The sequence below is a fragment of the Candida jiufengensis genome, assembly GCF_024610255.1.
Source record: "Candida jiufengensis strain CBS 10846 chromosome Unknown scaffold3, whole genome shotgun sequence".
Taxonomy (NCBI): domain Eukaryota; kingdom Fungi; phylum Ascomycota; class Pichiomycetes; order Serinales; family Debaryomycetaceae; genus Lodderomyces; species Lodderomyces jiufengensis.
In genome coordinates, this window is record NW_026261560.1 from 1233143 (window position 1) to 1251501 (window position 18359).

The following is an 18359-nucleotide window of genomic DNA, read 5'->3' on the forward strand; positions in this document are numbered from 1 at the left end:
TCATGTTTATAGTTTTAATAAAGCATATTGTGTCTTATTGTGTCTTATGTTTATAGCAATAATATTATTGTATTATTGGTTCTTAGTAATGTATCTGATGACTTTATCTACTTCTTTTTAAGTTGTCGTGCTAGTTATGCTTAAAGTTGTATCTGCAACTTCTGTAGGGATTGCTGTTCCAGAAATCAGTGAAGGAACATGTGGACACCAACTTGTAAAATTTGAATAAGCATCGTCTAATGGGTATACCTTATTTTCATCATCTATTTCTATAATTACAGGAATCAACCCACCGGGGTATAAACCATAATATCTATGATGAACAACATCCAAAATACAATATAGAATTCCTGAATGAGAAACGATACTAATTACTTTATCCTCCTCTGAAGTCTCATCAAAGATTTCCTTCAACAATGTAGCAGCTCTATATTGACAATGCTGAGTTTTTTCTCTATAATTAGAATTCCAAAGTACATCACTAAAATGAAAACCTTCCTCAAATTCAAAATTTGGAAAATTATCTTCAATATACGATCTATTATGTCTTTCACTTTCACTATCAATTCCATATATTTCTCTTGCAAATTCTTTAATAACTGCCGTTTCTTCGGTCAAATTAGTCCAAGTCTCTCTCCAAGTTTGTAAAGTTCTTCTTAATGGACTAACAAAATATTTTTGTGGAATCGGAAAATCTGAAACAGATTCAATCTTTTTAACTAATGAATGTGTTTGTTGATACCCTTTTTCAGTTAATTCAGCATCATACCATACAATGCCGTCTTTCCCCTTTTGTAAACTCCAATAACATCTCCAATCTACAGCACTGAAATTGAAATGACTTCTAGCAGTTAAATGGTAACCTTCAGCATGTCTCTGTAAAAAAAATAATTTCTGATTCGGATTTGATTGAACATCTTCTAGAACTTCTTCCCAAGTGTAATTAAGCTTTAAACCAAAGTTTGTTTCATTGACTTTATGAGTCGGAATATTTTTGTCACTTTGTTCGAAGTAATCTTTTGAGGAATTGAAAATAGGAAGATAATTTGATTCAGATCTTAGGATAAATTGAGCATCAATAATAATGAAAAAAAATAAAAAAGATAGCGAATTGAATAAAAATCGTGATAGCATAGATTATTGATTAGCAATTATTCCCATCTAACTTTTAAATTTAAAAGCTATAACTTATTTCAAAACATTATTGTAAAACAAAGTAAGTAAAGAATAGCGTGTTTTAAAGTTTAATGTATAAAAACGTGCAATAATTTTTATACAATTTTGTAGAATCCGGTGATACACAACTCGTAAAATTTCAATTCCGAAAAAGCACTACCAAGTGTAATGTTTTAATTTTTTCTTATTTAAATAGAAAGAAATTGTGTCAATAAAAATAATAAACTATGGCTGATTAATTACTAAAAAATAAATAAAAAATATTCCTTTGATCTGAGACATTGCTATTATAAATATAAATCATTATCCACGATTTAAATTTTATAATAATTACTAAATGAATGATTTTTCTATCGAGGATTCAAACACTAATAACCAGAATTTGTCATCATCATCATCATCATCACCAAAGGAAGAATCTATTGAAATGTTAGATATTGATAAATCAGAATATTCAAAGTTACCCGAGATAACAACCACTACAATAAATAAACCTGGATCAACTTCATCGAATGAATCCCTTTTACCAAATAAATTATTGCATCCTGCTTCTCATTTAACTGATTTAGAAGACTTACCACAAGGTAGACATTTAGGACTATTTTCAACCATAATATTATTTATAAGTAGGATATTAGGTAGTGGTATTTTTAGTATAACATCTGGAATATATATAGATGTTGGACAATCACCATTTTTGTTCTTCTTGGCATGGTTTTTAGCATGTATTGCATCATTTGGTGGCTTATATGTATTTTTGGAAATGGGATCATTAGTTCCAAGAAGTGGTGGTGCAAAAGTATTTTTGGAATTTATTTATACAAAACCTCAATTATTAGCTACTGTTGCATTTTCAATATATTCTGTTATGTTTGGTTTTACTATAAGTAATGTGTTAGTATTTGGAGAATATTTTATTCATTCTTTGGGATTAAAAGTAACTCCTTTTAATTTAAGACTTAGTGGATTAATTTTCTTATACGGAGCTGCTTTAATTCATGGTGTTAGTGTCAATCATGGAGTCAAAGTTCAAAATATTTTAGGTGGTTTAAAATTAGTCTTAGTTGGTATAATGGTATTAACTGGACTTTACGTAATGATATTTCCTAAAAAAATTACACATTTGGAAAATAATTTAACTTGGGATTCATTTTGGACTATCAAAACATCAACAAATTTAGCTTCGTTTTCAAGTGCTGTTATTAAAGCAAGTTTTGCATTTAGTGGTTGGAATTCTGTACATACTGTATCAAATGAAATTAAAGATCCTGTTAAAACTTTTAAAATTGCAGGACCTGTATCATTGGCGATAATGACAGTAACTTATTTCATAATAAATTTTGCATATTTGAAAGTTATACCAGATGAAGAAATTGTTAATTCATCTACTTTAGTTGGATCCATATTATTCGAAAAAATCTTAGGTAAAGAATTAGGCCGTCATTTTTTAACATTTTCAATTGCATTATGTGCTGGTGGAAATATATTTGTTGTCATTTATACTATATCACGAGTTGATCAAGAAGTATTTAGAGAAGGTTATTTACCATTTTCAAAATTTATGGCTTCAAATTGGCCGTTTGGTGCACCAATGAGATCTTTAATTTTAAGTTGTTCAATAACCACAATACTTTTAGTCGGATTTCCCAAAGGTGATATTTACTCATATATGGTTTCATTAGAAGGATATCCATCACAAATTGCAGTAGCACTTATATCTGTTGGGGTATTTATTATTCGTAAAAGATATCCTGATTTACATGCACCAATAAAAGCTGGCTTTTTAGGTACAATCTCAGTATTGATCATAAGTATTTATTTAACAATTGGACCATTTATTTCGAGCAGTTCACCAAATCCAAAAGGTTTAGAAAGCTGGCCAAATTATGGATTAGTAGGACTTATTTGTATTTCTATTTGTATTTTATATTGGGCAGTGATGTTTAAAATCTTACCATATTTTGGTAATTATGAATTAATTTGTGAAGAAACCAAATTAAGTGATGGTTTAACTATAAAACAATGGGAAAAAATACAAAATTATTCAAACATTCCTTATAGAAGTGTGATAGATGAAACTGTTGGATAATTATTTTAGCATTTTAATTTTGCATAATAACTTTTGTATGTATATATAGATTTTGGGAATTTTATTTCATAGATTTGGTTAGTTAATAGATAATTTTAATGATGGAAGTAATCATCTACATTCTAAATTATAATTCTGATCTTCTGTCTTAAAACTACTTTATTTTATGTGATGAAAATCAGTTGTCAAAGTAAAAGCCCAAATCTGAAGATAGAATATCAATTTCGTATGTCTATTAGAATTCAATATTTGAAACTAGTATAACTGCCAAAAACCAATACATAAAACCAACCAAACCAACAAGCCAACAAGGATAAAATTTTAATTTTCATTAATTTCCATTGTATATTTATTGAGCTATTTTTACTTCATTGTAATCATTTGAGTCTGAAATGAAGTTGTAGAAAAAGTGGTTGTAAAAAATAAATTGTTAATTTTATTAAAATTATAAATTTTATTTAAACTTTTGTTATATACCACAAAACTAATTTTAAAACTTAACACAAAATTCATGTAAAAATTGTTTCATAAATTTAGATATGATTTTTGACAAATGGTAGATAGTAATTCAAGTTTTTGAAGTTGAAAGTCAATTCTTTTCTACTGCTAAAGCAAAAGTTGCAAGTGCTAAAAAAATTAGAATTGGGAAGTAAAGTGCAATAATACTTGTGATACCTTACATATCGACTGGTTAAATCAAAATTGTACACATCGATTTGGTACAAAATGTTTCCAATTTTTTTTTAGTCAAAGCATTGATTAGACTAGAAATTTTTTAAGAATAAGCTTTGGCATTCAATAATCAAAATATTGTAGTTCTTTGTACATTGAACTTCATTAAATTTGGCAACTCGCAACAATGCTCTGAGGTAGAGTTAGTAAATAGATGTTGACCAGGAACTGGTAGCTCTCGCTTAGAATTCCACGGTAAATAATTCTAACTAAATAATTTTATAATAATTATGAAAATTTAGATTATCTCCACAATTCAAATCAAAAAGCAACAAATCAATGTCGAATTTGTATGATAAGTTGGGACCACAAGGTAGAGCTCTACTAAATCAAAATAACAATAATCATATATCTCAAACCCAAAATCATTCTCAACCAGATTTTACTCCACAAGAATTAGATTTTGTAATTGATGAATTAAGAAATCCAAAACCAAATACAACAGTTAATAAAGTGTTAGGATATTTATATAATTATGTACCATATATTAAACATGAAAGGAATCTAGGTATTGTAATAGCAAGTTTTTTAAACTCGCCAGTATGTTTTGGATCTAAAACATCAATACTACCAACATTTGAAGAAAATTATCCCATCATTGAAGTATTTAAATTAATAACTGATAAGAAGTTAAAGATTTCCAAACCTACATTGTCAATAAAACTGTATTATTCAATTATTGGCCAAGAATTAGAAAATTTTGTTTCTTACAACCCTATTCAAAATTCATGGAAAGTCTTGCCTATTATTTGTGGGATATTGCTTTCAAATAATTTAAGAAATGAAATATATATTGAACAACAAAATTTTTTCAAATATAATTGGTTTTTCCAAAACTGGGATACTAAAATAAAAGCCTTATTTATCAAATGTTTGGAATTTAGTTTAAGTAATATTCATAATGAAAATATTTTGTTTTTAAGTGTCACTAGTTTAGCTTTAATTTTTCAAAAAGATGATGAAAATATTAAGAAATATACTTCAAAAATTAATGATTCATTTATGATTAATCTTTTGGTGGATATGATTTTTTTAAATCCAAATATTTCTACAAAAGCGTATCAAGAATTTTTCAAATTTAATCCAAATTCACCTAATAACGAAGAAATAATTCAAAAGGAAATTTTACAAAAACCGGTTATTAAACACTTAAATAAATTTTCATTTTTGTTAGCTGCTTATTTACGTAATTTAAAATATAACTACAAAAATGATGAATTAATTCATAGTTTTTTAATTAAAGTAACCGATTTCAACCATCATTTGTCACATTCAAGTTCATCTTCAATTTTCAATAACTTCACTAGTCCTAAAGATAGCAACCCTTTATTCCAGCTGTTTTGGTATTTTATGAAAAATATCCTTTTTTCGGAGATTATCATATTTCAGGGATTATTGACTAGATTTTTATCAGGTAATAAATCAAATATGGTTTGGTTCAATTCAAGAGACTTAGTGGTTATAGAGAGAGAATATAGGGAAATATCTTTAAAAATTATTACAAACTTATATTATTTAAATTTCATACTATTGTCAATAGGTCAAGGAGGATTTGATAATTATAATTTTGTTTATTATTTAAGTATTGAATTAGCATTATCATCAGTACAATTTGATAAAATGACAATGAGTTTATTAAATTATAATGAAGTTAACTTGTATCCCGATGTTTTGAATACAAATTATATAATGCAACTGAAAGTTTTATTTGTTTTAGGACTTTGGGAAAATTATTTACAACTGAAAAATATTAAAAATGAGAAATTCGCAAAAGATATATATAATATAGTAAAAGATTTAGCAGATGATAAAAAATATTCAAATGATGATTTAATAGAAGCAAGTCATTCAGTTTTATTATTTTATTTTGCAAATAGTTCAAATGTTGATTTAAATGATTGTATTGAATATGTGAACCTTCTAATTAAACAATTCCCCAAAACAATATCAGCTACTCAATTATGTATAGCAATAGAAACAATAGGTAAAAAAATATTATCAAATCCCAAACCATATCCACCAAATTCAATTTTCACAAATTCTGCTGATGAATTTTTCCAATTCTTGGTTGATAAATGTACACCAATAAGACCAGGTATACCTGTTAAAAACATTGAAGAAAATCCTTCTTTTACATCTGCACAACCTATAACTGAAATTGAAGCTAATTCAACATTAAATACATTAGAACAAGATAAAAGATTAAATAATGATATTATACATGAAAATAAAGCAAAAAAACCAAAAGATAAAGTAATTAAAGATTTATTACCAAAATTTAGAAAAGAATATCAATTTTCAAATAGATTAATTCCAGAAACAGCAAGAGAAAGTGCAATATTAGCGTTAATTAATTTAATTCCTTATTTTCCATTACTGGTTTTTTTACAATGGATTGATAAAATTTGGTATTTAATTTTAAAAAGTAATGAATCTGAAAAAAATTATTTAATTGGTATGCTTTGGAAAGTATTAAGTGATAGTTTAGATCTTAATAGAATTGAATTAGCTATGAAATGGTGGTACGAAATTATGAGGATTCCGGAAAGATCTAATACTGATATTCTTGAATATAAAATGTAATCTTTTTGATGCAACACCATAATACGTTACTATTTCATCATAGCATGTATTGAATTACCTACTTAATCTATATATCCATTATTGATTGTTGTAACTGATGTAGTTATACTTTTACTTGATTTTGGTCTTGACGATGAAAAACTTCTTTTTAAATCCATTAAATCATGAGCAGCACCAAATTCTTTATCTGGTTTACCATTAAAATTTGCAAAGTCAGTGGAACCATTGTGAAATTGTTGTTGTTCTTGCTGTTGTTCTTGCTGTTGATATTGTGGTTGATTTTGCGAATGTAGTTGATTTTGTTGATGTTGTTGAAATGTTGGTACTGTAAATTCAAGACTTTCATATTTACTTTTTGCTTGAATTGAATGATATTGTTGTAACACTAATTGTGACTTATATTTTATGAATTTACAAATCTTGAGGTATTTTAAATCTTCATCTAAATTTTCATTATCCCAATCAATTGCTCTATAGTAATTGCTAATATCATCATCTTCATCATCACTTTCATTACTATTGTGATGTTGTTGTTGATATTTCAATATATCTGACGTTAATTCATCATTCATTAATTTTTTATATAATTCATCTTCACTTAATTTTGTATTGTTTAAACCTGGTTTATAATTTATGAAAACTGAAATGAATAAATCAACTGCTTTAGTTAAAAGGTCAACTGAGTTACTAATATCTTGTAATATATCATTCCTTTTTATAAATTTCATTTGACAAATTAATAAATATAACATTTGTAAAACCATTGATTTTTTTAAATTTATAACAGTTAATGATAATCCATTCAACATTGAATTAAAAGGTGAAATTGGTATTTCTTTTCTAATACGTTTTGCTGGACTTTGTTTAACATTTGATTTTCTTTTTTTAACTGAGAAATCATTTATGACAAATCCATCTTCATCAACATCAAGTCCCAAACTTCTCATTACTATTGAATTTGAATTTACAGTTGGTGAATTGATTTTTTCTTGAGATCTTCCAACGTGATCAAATATTAATAAGAAATATTGTAATACTTCTTGAGCAATCACTGCAATTTCCTTGTAATATATAAAATTTAAATCTTTGTCAACAATAAAATTTAGATAATTCATTGATCTAATTAAAATGTAATGAAAATTTAATTGAATTTTGATAAGTTGTGAAGCAGTATAAATATCAGGTAAACCAGTTTGATAATAAGGTATCATAACTTCTTGAGGTATATGTTCTTGATTCATATCATGGTATAAATTATTGTGATTAATATTTAATACATTAGGTAAACCCATATTAATAGCAAATGGTGTTAAAGAAAACATTTTGTTTTTCAAAGATTGTCTCCAATCTGATAAATTTTTGTCAATGGTTAAAAACTGATTAAAATTATAATTTAAATTTCCATCATTACCATCTCCATCATCTTCATTCAAGATCCAGTCCAATCTGTGATGACTATGTTGATGGTCTTTATCTTTTTTCTTCTTGTCATTCTTTAAGTATTGATAATAATTTGGTGAAAATGAAGAAGGAATAATTATATTCATTAGATTTAAAAATTCAATACTTGGTTTTAATAATGTATTAAATAGATCATCATTGTCTCCTAATAAAGATGATAATTTTTCAGGAGTTAATTGGAAATATCTATCGATAGTAACAGGATTAATAACAGTCGTATTTAAACTTGGTTTAAACCCAAATTTTAAATTGAAACATTTTAATAAAACTTTAAAATTCCAAAATATTTTTACTCTGTTTCTTCTTTGTTGTACGTTTAATGATAAATCATTGAAGAACAAATTTTTGGAATTCAAATTTATACCAAGGATACCAATAAATGCATTTATTAGTGATGACAAGATTAATGATTTTTCTTTATTGTTGGTAAGTAATGAGTAATAAAGTAATAGTAGGTAAGTTTGTAATTGATTGATTGAAATTTGAAAACCATTAAAGTATGGTAAAAAATCATATAAAGATTTTAATATTGACATATCTCGACTTATTGAGTATTGAGGATCTGAGTGATTAAGTAGTAAGTTTAAATTGATTGTAGGATTATTTATTATTATCATTGCATATATTTGAATAATTGTCATAAGAAATTTGTTGACTATTTGATAGTCATTGGAGTTGGATAAATTAAATCCATTTATTGTGGAATCATCATAAGTAAAAATAAAAGGGTACATTGTATGGAATTCATCATAATTTGTCATAAATTGATTGTAATCAAATATTGGAATAAAAGTGTTATAGTTTAAAAAATATTGTGTTATTTGAGCATCTAGTTCTTTTTTAGTCTTAAATACTTTTTTGAAATTATTGATTAATTTAATGAATAGATCATATACATCTAATGGTAATTCATTTAAATGATCAGGTGAACCAGTTCTTGTTAAAGGATTATAAATTAAATCTAAATCTTTATTATGAAATTGATTACTTTTTGCATATGATGGATTATATAAATAACTATCAGGATCATTTAATAAATAATTATGACTATTTGTAATTTTTAAAAATGGTAAATTTAAATTAATTAATAAATGATTAAATTGGGATTCAAAATTTAAATTATCATTACCTATAATTATTCCTTTATTATCAAGATTAAATATTTGATCAATAGGATTATTTATTTGTACAGATTGATTAGTTGATTGGAAAATGACTTTATCATTAGATGTGGTAATAGTTGGTATAGGAGTAGGTTGTTGAGTATTATTTCTTGCCGAATTGTTTGGAGTTGGATTTGAATTATGAATCATACCAATGCCGTTGCCGTTGCCATTGCCGTTGATTGTATGATTATTATTATTAATATTATTATCATTATTATTATCGCCTTGTTTTAAATTCGATAATTCTACTTCTAGTTCCCTTACTTTTTTTTCTAGACTTTCAGTATAACCTTTTGGAAATGCTCTTCTTGTTAATTTATCTGATGTTTTACATTCCATATGAGCTTTTTGACAATTATGACATGGATTTAATCCATCACATTTAACTTTTTTAATTCTACATCTATCACATGCGGCCAGCGACCTTTGCCGTTTTGTATCTAACCCTTTACCATCTTGGGATAGTTGATAAATCATTGGTGTTGAGTCTGTGACTTTTGTATTATTTATTTTATTGTTATTTTCTTTTTTAACATTCTCCATCTTGTGATATTTACAACTCACTTCAATATTATTAATAGCTAAAAAATAATTAAATTAATTAATTCATATAATCAAGATTTGGCTTATTTATATAAGTTATTGAAATGACCTATTGAGTTAGATCACTGACTCTTATTTTTATAAATTATAATTTGTGGTTGTAAAAAATAAAAACTGAGCTTTGATTATAAGTATTAATAAATTTTTAGTTTTCAAAACACAAGAGGAGTTTATGATTATTTTTTATTTTTTAATTTTTTTTTTTTTTTTTTATTTTTTCCCCAGAATTTAAATTTTTATTTAATAATAATTTTTTTTTTTNTTTTTTTAATTTTTTTTTTTTTTTTTATTTTTTCCCCAGAATTTAAATTTTTATTTAATAATAATTTTTTTTTTTACGAGAGAGAGAGAGAGAAAAAATAAAAAAAATGGATAAATGGAAGTAAAATATTCTAATGTATGAGCTACCAATTCACTAAGTTTTTCGTATTATATAATATAGTCTAATAATTTAGATCAAAATTGGAAATACTCAGTACTAACTAAATAAAATATCATTCCAATCTATAAAAAATTAATCTTACTTACTGAGAATGTTTAAAAATAAGTTTCAAACATAATTCAGCACTAACCTAGAAACATTCTACTTTGAACTTTTTAAAATTATTTAATAAGGTGGTATTTAGGGGTATTGTAAACGCGCCAAAAATACTTTATACTTAGCGAATTTTGTCAGGTCTAGCGACTCAACTACAAATTCAAATTAAATCATCTGAAATTTTAAAGAGCTTGTATTAAGGGTTCTTTAATCTAAAACAATGAAATAATAAATTAAAAGTCAAAAATACAAATTACAAACATCTATATACAAAATTACTTAATGAACAATAAATATTAAACATATGGATTTGTTTCTTTAACACACCAATCCCATAATTTATCACCAGCTTCAATTGAATTTAAATCTTTTCTTACATGAGATGGTTCACCAAATGATATACTATAATCACCATTTTTAATATTAGGAGAAAAAGCAGCATATAATTCAGTATAAGCACCATTTCTTCTTGGCCAAGTTAATAATTTACCAAGGAAAAGTTCAAAAGCACTTGAATGTCTTGTTAATTCAGTTTGTAAATAACCTGGACAAAGTGAAGTACTTATAACATTTTTAGCATCTGGATTAAATCTTGGCCATGCTTTTGCTAATAAAATATCAGCAGCTTTACTTTGACCATATAATTGCATTTTAGTATTTGAATTATATGGAACTTTATCAAAATTTTTATCTTCCCAAAATATACCACCTAATGGAGCCAATTGATGAGCAGTTGAAGCAACCCAAACAATTCTTGATACACCTGGTGGATTATTAAATGAAGTTTTTATAAATATTGGATCTAATAATCTTTGTAATAAAAAATGACCTAATACATTTGTACCTAATTGTAATTCATAACCTTGTTTAGTTTTTGAACCTGGTGGTGGCATCATAACACCAGCATTTAAAATAATAAGATCTAATCTTGATTCTTTTGATAAAAATTCATTAACTGCTGGTTTAATAGATGTTAAATCTCCAAGATCTGTTTGAATAAATCCAATTGGAATTGGTTTTATTTTATATTCTTTTGCAACTTCTAATTCAATTTGTTCAATTGCTTTTAAAGTTTTTTCTTTATTTCTTGAAAATATATATATTTTTGCTTTTGTTGAACCTGCTAATGATTTAACAGTTTCATAACCAACACCAGTATTACCACCAGTAACTATAATAACTTTATCTTTAAATTCTGGATAATCTTTTTCAGTAAAAGTAGCTTTACTTGGCCAAAAACCATGTAACATTTGTTTCCAATCAGCAAAAGTTCTTGATGGTATAATAGGTAAATTATTAGTAGTCATTTTATTTATAGTGTATGTGTCGTAATATTATTAATTGATAAAATTGATTAATTTTAATTGAATTGATTTATGAAATTATGATAAATTTCAATGGTATTTATATGAAACTTTTGATAAAACATAAATTTAAATTTAAATTAAATAAGATGATTAAAGAATTAAACTTTCTTCTATGGAAATATGAATTATGACTATCAATCAATCAATCAGTAACTAAATTAATTTAATTTAATTAATTGATTAGCAGCCTTATGCAAATTGAATTAAAATTTATAATTTTTATAATATTAACCGTCTTCCGTTAATTAATTCTTTTGAAGTTCGGAAATATACTCAATTTGTTTAATTCAGTATAATATTCTCGGTTTTATTTTATATATTATGCAACACACATATATTTAATTTAATGATGAATGAAACAATATTAATTATCTTGAAATTTTGAATCACCAGCCTCAATGTTATTTAGAGTCTTCTTCTGCGGGTAATACAGATATAAAAATGATATATTATAAGTTCCGCAAATAATACTTGGAGAAAAAAGCCGAATAAAATTAATAATAAACACCTAATTTTATAATTTAATCTGAATAATAATCTGAAACTGTGCTGTTAAAATATCTTCTTAATGCAGTGGCTAAAATATTTAAGTACCAATAGCATTTTTTAATTGAAAAATTTATCTAGACCAAATTCTTAAATCCAAATATTGCCTTAGTCACTTTAGTCGCATAAATATTGGTAAGCAAATAACTTCTTGGTATGTTGAAGTATTTCTTCGCAACACATTTCCATTTTGGTTCCTTTTAACTTTTGCTTCATTTACGATCGATACTTATAACTAAAAATTGTTATGGGGGCTAAATGGTTGTACAAAATTCTTTACAAAAAAGCACTCAATCATTAGTCTTTATATTGAGTTATATTGGGATATAGTATTCAAATATCTTAGCTATAATAATTATAGCTTCAGAAACTATCAATATCAAATTGTAGATTTAATAACTTCAAGTATAACTCAGTCAAATTTGTCACAAGATCAAATTGACACAATCTATTAAAGTTGTACTAAACTTGTGAATAGCATTTGGTAGTTTGTAAAACTCTTAGTACGCGTCTAAATATTTAGTTATTATTTATTATTATTTACTTTTTATATACAGATCTTATTTATTATTTATTATTTATATCATTTTAATATTTACAACCAACTATAATTATTATAGGATTCAATGACAAGGTCACGTAAAGATCTAAAGCAATCATCATCTACAGTACGAAATGATCCAAACAATACATTAAATTTTAACAAACCAATAATTAGCAGTATAAAACTGTCTATAAGTAACAAAGAATTATTAAAAAGACTTACTTTATTACATGAAGAATTATCAGTAATGGAAGATGAGAATTTAGATATAAGTTCATTAAATCAAGTAAGAAAAGATCTAATTAATAATAAATTACTTAATAATTCAAGTATCGGAGTTCAAGCTTTCGTATGTTGTTCTATTGCGGATATATTAAGGTTGTATGCACCAAATGCTCCATATTCAGAAGAAGAATTATCAACAATATTCAAATCATTTTTTAAACAATTTTCAAGGATAGCAGATGGTAAAGGTAAAGATGACAAAGCTCAATTTTATATCCAATATGTTTATCTTTTAAAGAGATTAGCTGAAACTAAATCATCTATTTTAATTATTGATTTACCAGATTCTCAAGCTTTAATTGAATTATTATTTGAAACTTTTTATAATATAGCAACAAAAGAATCATTTCCACAAGAATTAGAAACATTAGTCACTGATATATTATCTGAAATGATATCTGAATCTGAAATAGTTCCTCATAAAATTATAAAACTAATATTGGATAAATTTACAAATCATGAATCAAACAACCTAAATAATACAACTAGTCCAGAATTTAATTTTTCATTATCTATTTGTGAAAACAATGTTGATAGAATGACAAGATTAGTAGCTCAACATTTTTCAGAAATTTTATATCATAATTCAAATAAATTAGAATTTAATGACGAATCTGAACCAGAGTTGAAAAAACGAAATGAAAATGAATTTTTACAAGCTATGGAAGTATTGAAACAAATACATCATTTATCAGTTCAATTATGGAGATTTATTCCTACAATTTTATCTTCTGTAATGGCATTAATTGATGATGAATTAAATGCAAGTGATGAAAGAGTTAGAGCATTAGCTACAAAAAGTATTGGGGAAATGTTAAGTTGCTCAAACTATGGCTCATCAGTCCCGTTACATAAAGTTAATTTTTTCATAATTCATAAGTCAATTTGGAATAATTGGTTGAAAAAAGCATCAGACATTTCCACCCTTGTCAGAATTCTGTTTGTACAACATCTACCTAATATAATTGCAAATAATTCATATATTACATCTGAAATTAGTTCCATAATATCAAATGAAATTAATAAATGCTTACTTGATACTGATCCAAAAGTAAGAGAAGCTACTTGTAATGCACTTTCCAGCGTGTCATTCCAAAACTTGATTAAATTGCTTAATAAAGATATTTTGCAAACTTTATTTCAATTAATTCGTGAAAAACATAAGAATATAAGAATAACGTCCATCAATTTATTGGCATCAATATACAATAACTATATTAAAGAAACTGATGATGCTTCAATTGATAAAACTACAAGTGAAATAATAATCGAAATTCCAAATCAAATTTTATCTTTGATATATATAAATGATAAGAATATCACAGCATTGGTTGACATGGTATTATTTGAAAAATTAGTTCCCATAACTGAAACTAATGCGGTTAAACGTGTCAATAATTTACTTTGCTTCTACAGTTCATTAAATGATAAAGGTAAAGAAGCTTTTGTTGCTATCAACAAAAGACAAATTCAAATGTCTAAAGTCATCAAAAGTTTTATGGAAATTGCGGATGAATCTTACAGAGCAAATTCATTAGATAAAGAAAATAATCCACCATCAGGAGAAACTATTAAAACAAATCTGGCGAAAGTCGAAAAAATCATAAACTGGTTTTGCAATTCGTTCCCTGATGATAATAATACATATCAATGTTTTGAAAGGTTGTTTCAACTTAATAGAGCAAGATTTTTTCATTTGATTACAAATTGCATTTCAGCAGATTCAGATATTCAATCCATTAACAGTTCAAGTAAAGAATTGTTTGCTAAACTTTCAGATGCAAAAAATATAAGATTAGATGATAAATTAGGGGTTAGTACAACTGATATGGTTTACAATGCAAAATTATTAATCTTTAGAGGCTCACCAATTTTTTACAATAAATCAAATATCGAGCAATTAATATCATATTCAAAAAATCCAAAACATGCTTTCAATGCAGTTGCCAATGAATTACTAGAACAAATTTCAATTTCAAACCCAGAGGTATTTAAAACCAATGTTAGATCATTGATGGAATTGTGTATGGAAGAAAATATAACAACCAAATCAGGACCATTAAAAACAATCTATCATTTTGTAAAGAAATTTCCAGAATTGTACCCACAAGAATTAATGTTCACGGAATCATTGAAAAATTTTGCAGTTGACGGAAATTCTGATGAAGCTAAATATGCTATGAAATTGATTGGTTTTAGTCCAAGAAAAGAAGATTCAATTGACTCTATTATATCACGAATTTATCCTTTGGATGTGGAAAATGAGAAATTTGCAACTCATTTAAGCTCAATTGCAGAATTATTTTTAGTGGATAAGTTTTCGGTAATGGATAAAGAATCAGATACTACTCCATATTTAATCAAGAATGTTTTACTTCAAAATCTTGAAAATGATAAAGATGAAAAGTTCAAAGTTTTAGTGATTAGATTGTTTATTAATATTTTAAAAGCTCATGAAACAAGTGATGACGCTAAAGAGAAAGCTGGTCCCGTTATAAAACTTTTAATCTCAATCATTGGAAATAAAGGTGAAATTGTTAATGATACCAATTCAACTTGGCCAACACCAGAAAGTTACAAAGAAAAATTAAGATTAGTTTCTGGTTTATATTTATTAAAACTTGCCAAATTACCAGTTTATAATGAAACTATACTTTCACCTACTTTAAGAAAATTATGTTTTCTACTAATTGACGAGAAACAATCAATCAGATCACAATTTTCAAAGAAATTGAAAGCATATCTTGCAAATGAATCAATTTCAGAAAAATACATGTCCTTGGTCTTCTTTAGTGCAACAGAACAAGATCAAGATTTTAAAAACAAAAATACAATGTGGATTAAATCTATGTTTAAAAGATCAGAGTTGAAAAAGGACTTGAAATTCGAAAAATCGTTGGTAAGGTTGATCCATAACATCACACATCATGAAAAATTTATAAGTTTAATGGGAGACTACTCAGATGAAATGAAAAAATGCGAAGCTTATGAATTTGCATCAACTTTTGTAATTTATTATGTTCAATTAATTGCAAATTCTGATAATATTTCATTACTTTATTATTTGGCAAGTAGAATTAAACAATATAGAGATGCATCAATATCAAGTTTAGAATATGAAAAAGATCCAAAACCAGAAAATATTTTCAATTTGTATAGAATATCAGAACTAGCTCAATTAATTTTAAAATTATTTAGTGATTTAAAAAATTGGTCAATACAAACTTGGACTGAGAAATTGAAATTACCTCAAGAAATATATGCACCAATGGCTAATGCAGAAGAGGCTCAATCTATAGTTTCAACTATTTTCATTCCAGAATCGATTCAAGGAAGAATGATAAACAACTTGAAGAAGTCATTATCTACTGATTCAAAAAGAAAAATCAATGATACTGGTATTGCAAGCGGAAATAGAACTAAACGTCAAAAGACCTCAAAACCCAAAGCCAAAAAAGTTACATTTGCTAGATCTAAAACAAGTGCAAAACCAAAAGCTAACAAAATTAAAGAAGTTGTTGAACCAACTAGAAGAAGTAATAGAGTTGCTCAAAAAGTAGATTACAAAAATCAATTATCCTCGTCTGAAGACGAAGCAGAACAAGGAGAAGAACAAGAAGAAGAAGAAGAAGAAGAAGAAGAAAATAGTGATAGCGATTTTGAATAACTTTTTAAATTAATGAATGACTGAATGAATTATTAAATCTATTAGAATCTATCTTTCCATACTTTTTAGACTTTCAATTTTACCTCTTTGTAACCATTCTTCACCAACTAAATGTAATCTTGCAGCAGATGGATATCTTCTATCAGAAACAGCACCAATAAATTGAGTAAACATTAAATAAGCAATTTTTTTACCTTGTTCACCATAAATACCTAAAAGTTCTCTACCTGTACCTTCCCACCAATTGGCAATTAATTCAAAGTGAGTATTTCTAATTAACAGTAAATTTGTATTCAAAATCCTTGCAATAAATTGCCATGAACTAGGTTGTGAATATATTCCAATACTTTCATTAACAGATCTTTCATGAGTCATTACTGCCCATACTAAACATATACCAGATATTCTTTCATCATATTTAACATCATCTTCCCATTTACCATCTTCATTTCTCTTATATCCCATTCTTAATCTACCTTCTTCTGAATCAGTATTACTTGTATATCCAATAATGTATGGACATTTTTTAATAAATCTTGCAGTTAAAAAATATTCGAATTCTGGAAAATTTTGTAATAAAAAATATGATAATAATGCTAATGGTCTTGCTGCTACTGGTCTTACTATAACTTCTGTTTCTGCTTGATCTATTATTGCTTTTGCTATAAAATTCAAAATCCATTCATAAACTAATTTATTGCTTTGAGTTTTTTGAACAAATCCATATATTTCTTGACATATTGTATTTGTATGTTGTGTTGAATTTGATAATTGACCAAATTTTGGATTAATTTGTCTTTTAAATTGATTAACTTGTTTTTTCAATTCTTTGTTTTCCTTTAATGTTTCAACAACGTTCTTTTTAATATCGACTATATCTTGTTTATATTTAAGAAATTGTTTTTCAATTTGGGAGAAATTAGTTGATGAATTATTTTGAGCTTCTTGTTGTTCCAACTGTTTTTGTTTATCCAATTTAGCTTTTGCTTCAGCATCTTGTTTGGCTTTCTCAGCCGCTATTCTTTCTTGTTCTTCTTGTTTTTGACGTAGCGCTTCTTGTTCTTTTTTAAGTTTTTCAGCTTCTAGCCTTTTACGTTCTTGTTCCCTCTTTGCTTCTTCTTCTTTCCGTATTCTTTCTTCTTCAAGTCGTTTCAATCGTTGTTCCTCTTCTTTTCTAAGTCTTTCTGCTTCTTCCCTTAGCCTTTTCTTCTCCCTTTCTTCTTCTATTAGTCTACCTACTTCAAGATCTTGTATATTTATCTTTTTTGTAAAGTTTTCTGTTAAAATTGAAATATTTAAATTAGCCTCATTGTTTTCTTGCTCAAGTGAAAGTAAGGTATTTAGTTGATTTTGTTCTATCTCTCGGTTTTTCGAGGCGATCCAATCGTTTGTATGTTTTCTGATAGCTTCAAACATATTTTTAAAATCATTTTCTTGTTTTGAAGATGATTTCTGGGGTAGTATAGGACTAATTTTTGCATTTTTGGCACGGCGTAGTATACTTGGTGGTAAACTATTAATTGAATCTATCTCTGCGACCAATAATTCATCGGGCACTGCAAATTTCATTGGTTCATTGACGTTATTTTAATATGTGATAAT

General features: G+C 26.2%; 7 protein-coding genes across 7 annotated transcripts; 3 read left to right on the forward strand and 4 right to left on the reverse strand. All coding sequences in view use genetic code 12, as the record gives it.

The window, feature by feature from the left end:
- Positions 1-117: 117 nt before the first annotated feature.
- Positions 118-1134, reverse strand: KGF54_003009 (phosphoglycerate mutase family protein; the record flags this gene model as incomplete). The annotated part of the gene is made up of 1 exon (XM_051763551.1): positions 118-1134. The coding sequence occupies one exon, from the start codon at positions 1132-1134 to the stop codon at positions 118-120; it is 1017 nt and encodes a 338-aa protein (XP_051620379.1).
- Positions 1135-1513: 379 nt separating this feature from the next.
- Positions 1514-3265, forward strand: KGF54_003010 (uncharacterized protein; the record flags this gene model as incomplete). The annotated part of the gene is made up of 1 exon (XM_051763553.1): positions 1514-3265. The coding sequence occupies one exon, from the start codon at positions 1514-1516 to the stop codon at positions 3263-3265; it is 1752 nt and encodes a 583-aa protein (XP_051620380.1).
- Positions 3266-4276: 1011 nt separating this feature from the next.
- Positions 4277-6580, forward strand: PEX8 (Pex8p; the record flags this gene model as incomplete). Its single annotated transcript, XM_051763554.1, has 1 exon — positions 4277-6580. One exon carries the CDS (start codon positions 4277-4279, stop codon positions 6578-6580), a length of 2304 nt encoding a protein of 767 aa, XP_051620381.1.
- A 62-nt stretch (positions 6581-6642) lies between these two features.
- On the reverse strand, positions 6643-9684 carry ZCF16 (Zcf16p; the record flags this gene model as incomplete). Its single annotated transcript, XM_051763555.1, has 1 exon — positions 6643-9684. One exon carries the CDS (start codon positions 9682-9684, stop codon positions 6643-6645), a length of 3042 nt encoding a protein of 1013 aa, XP_051620382.1.
- Positions 9685-10644: 960 nt separating this feature from the next.
- Positions 10645-11655, reverse strand: KGF54_003013 (uncharacterized protein; the record flags this gene model as incomplete). Its single annotated transcript, XM_051763556.1, has 1 exon — positions 10645-11655. The coding sequence occupies one exon, from the start codon at positions 11653-11655 to the stop codon at positions 10645-10647; it is 1011 nt and encodes a 336-aa protein (XP_051620383.1).
- A 1232-nt stretch (positions 11656-12887) lies between these two features.
- On the forward strand, positions 12888-16757 carry PDS5 (Pds5p; the record flags this gene model as incomplete). Its single annotated transcript, XM_051763557.1, has 1 exon — positions 12888-16757. The coding sequence occupies one exon, from the start codon at positions 12888-12890 to the stop codon at positions 16755-16757; it is 3870 nt and encodes a 1289-aa protein (XP_051620384.1).
- Positions 16758-16805: 48 nt separating this feature from the next.
- On the reverse strand, positions 16806-18326 carry GLE1 (nucleoporin; the record flags this gene model as incomplete). Its single annotated transcript, XM_051763558.1, has 1 exon — positions 16806-18326. One exon carries the CDS (start codon positions 18324-18326, stop codon positions 16806-16808), a length of 1521 nt encoding a protein of 506 aa, XP_051620385.1.
- Positions 18327-18359: the final 33 nt, after the last annotated feature.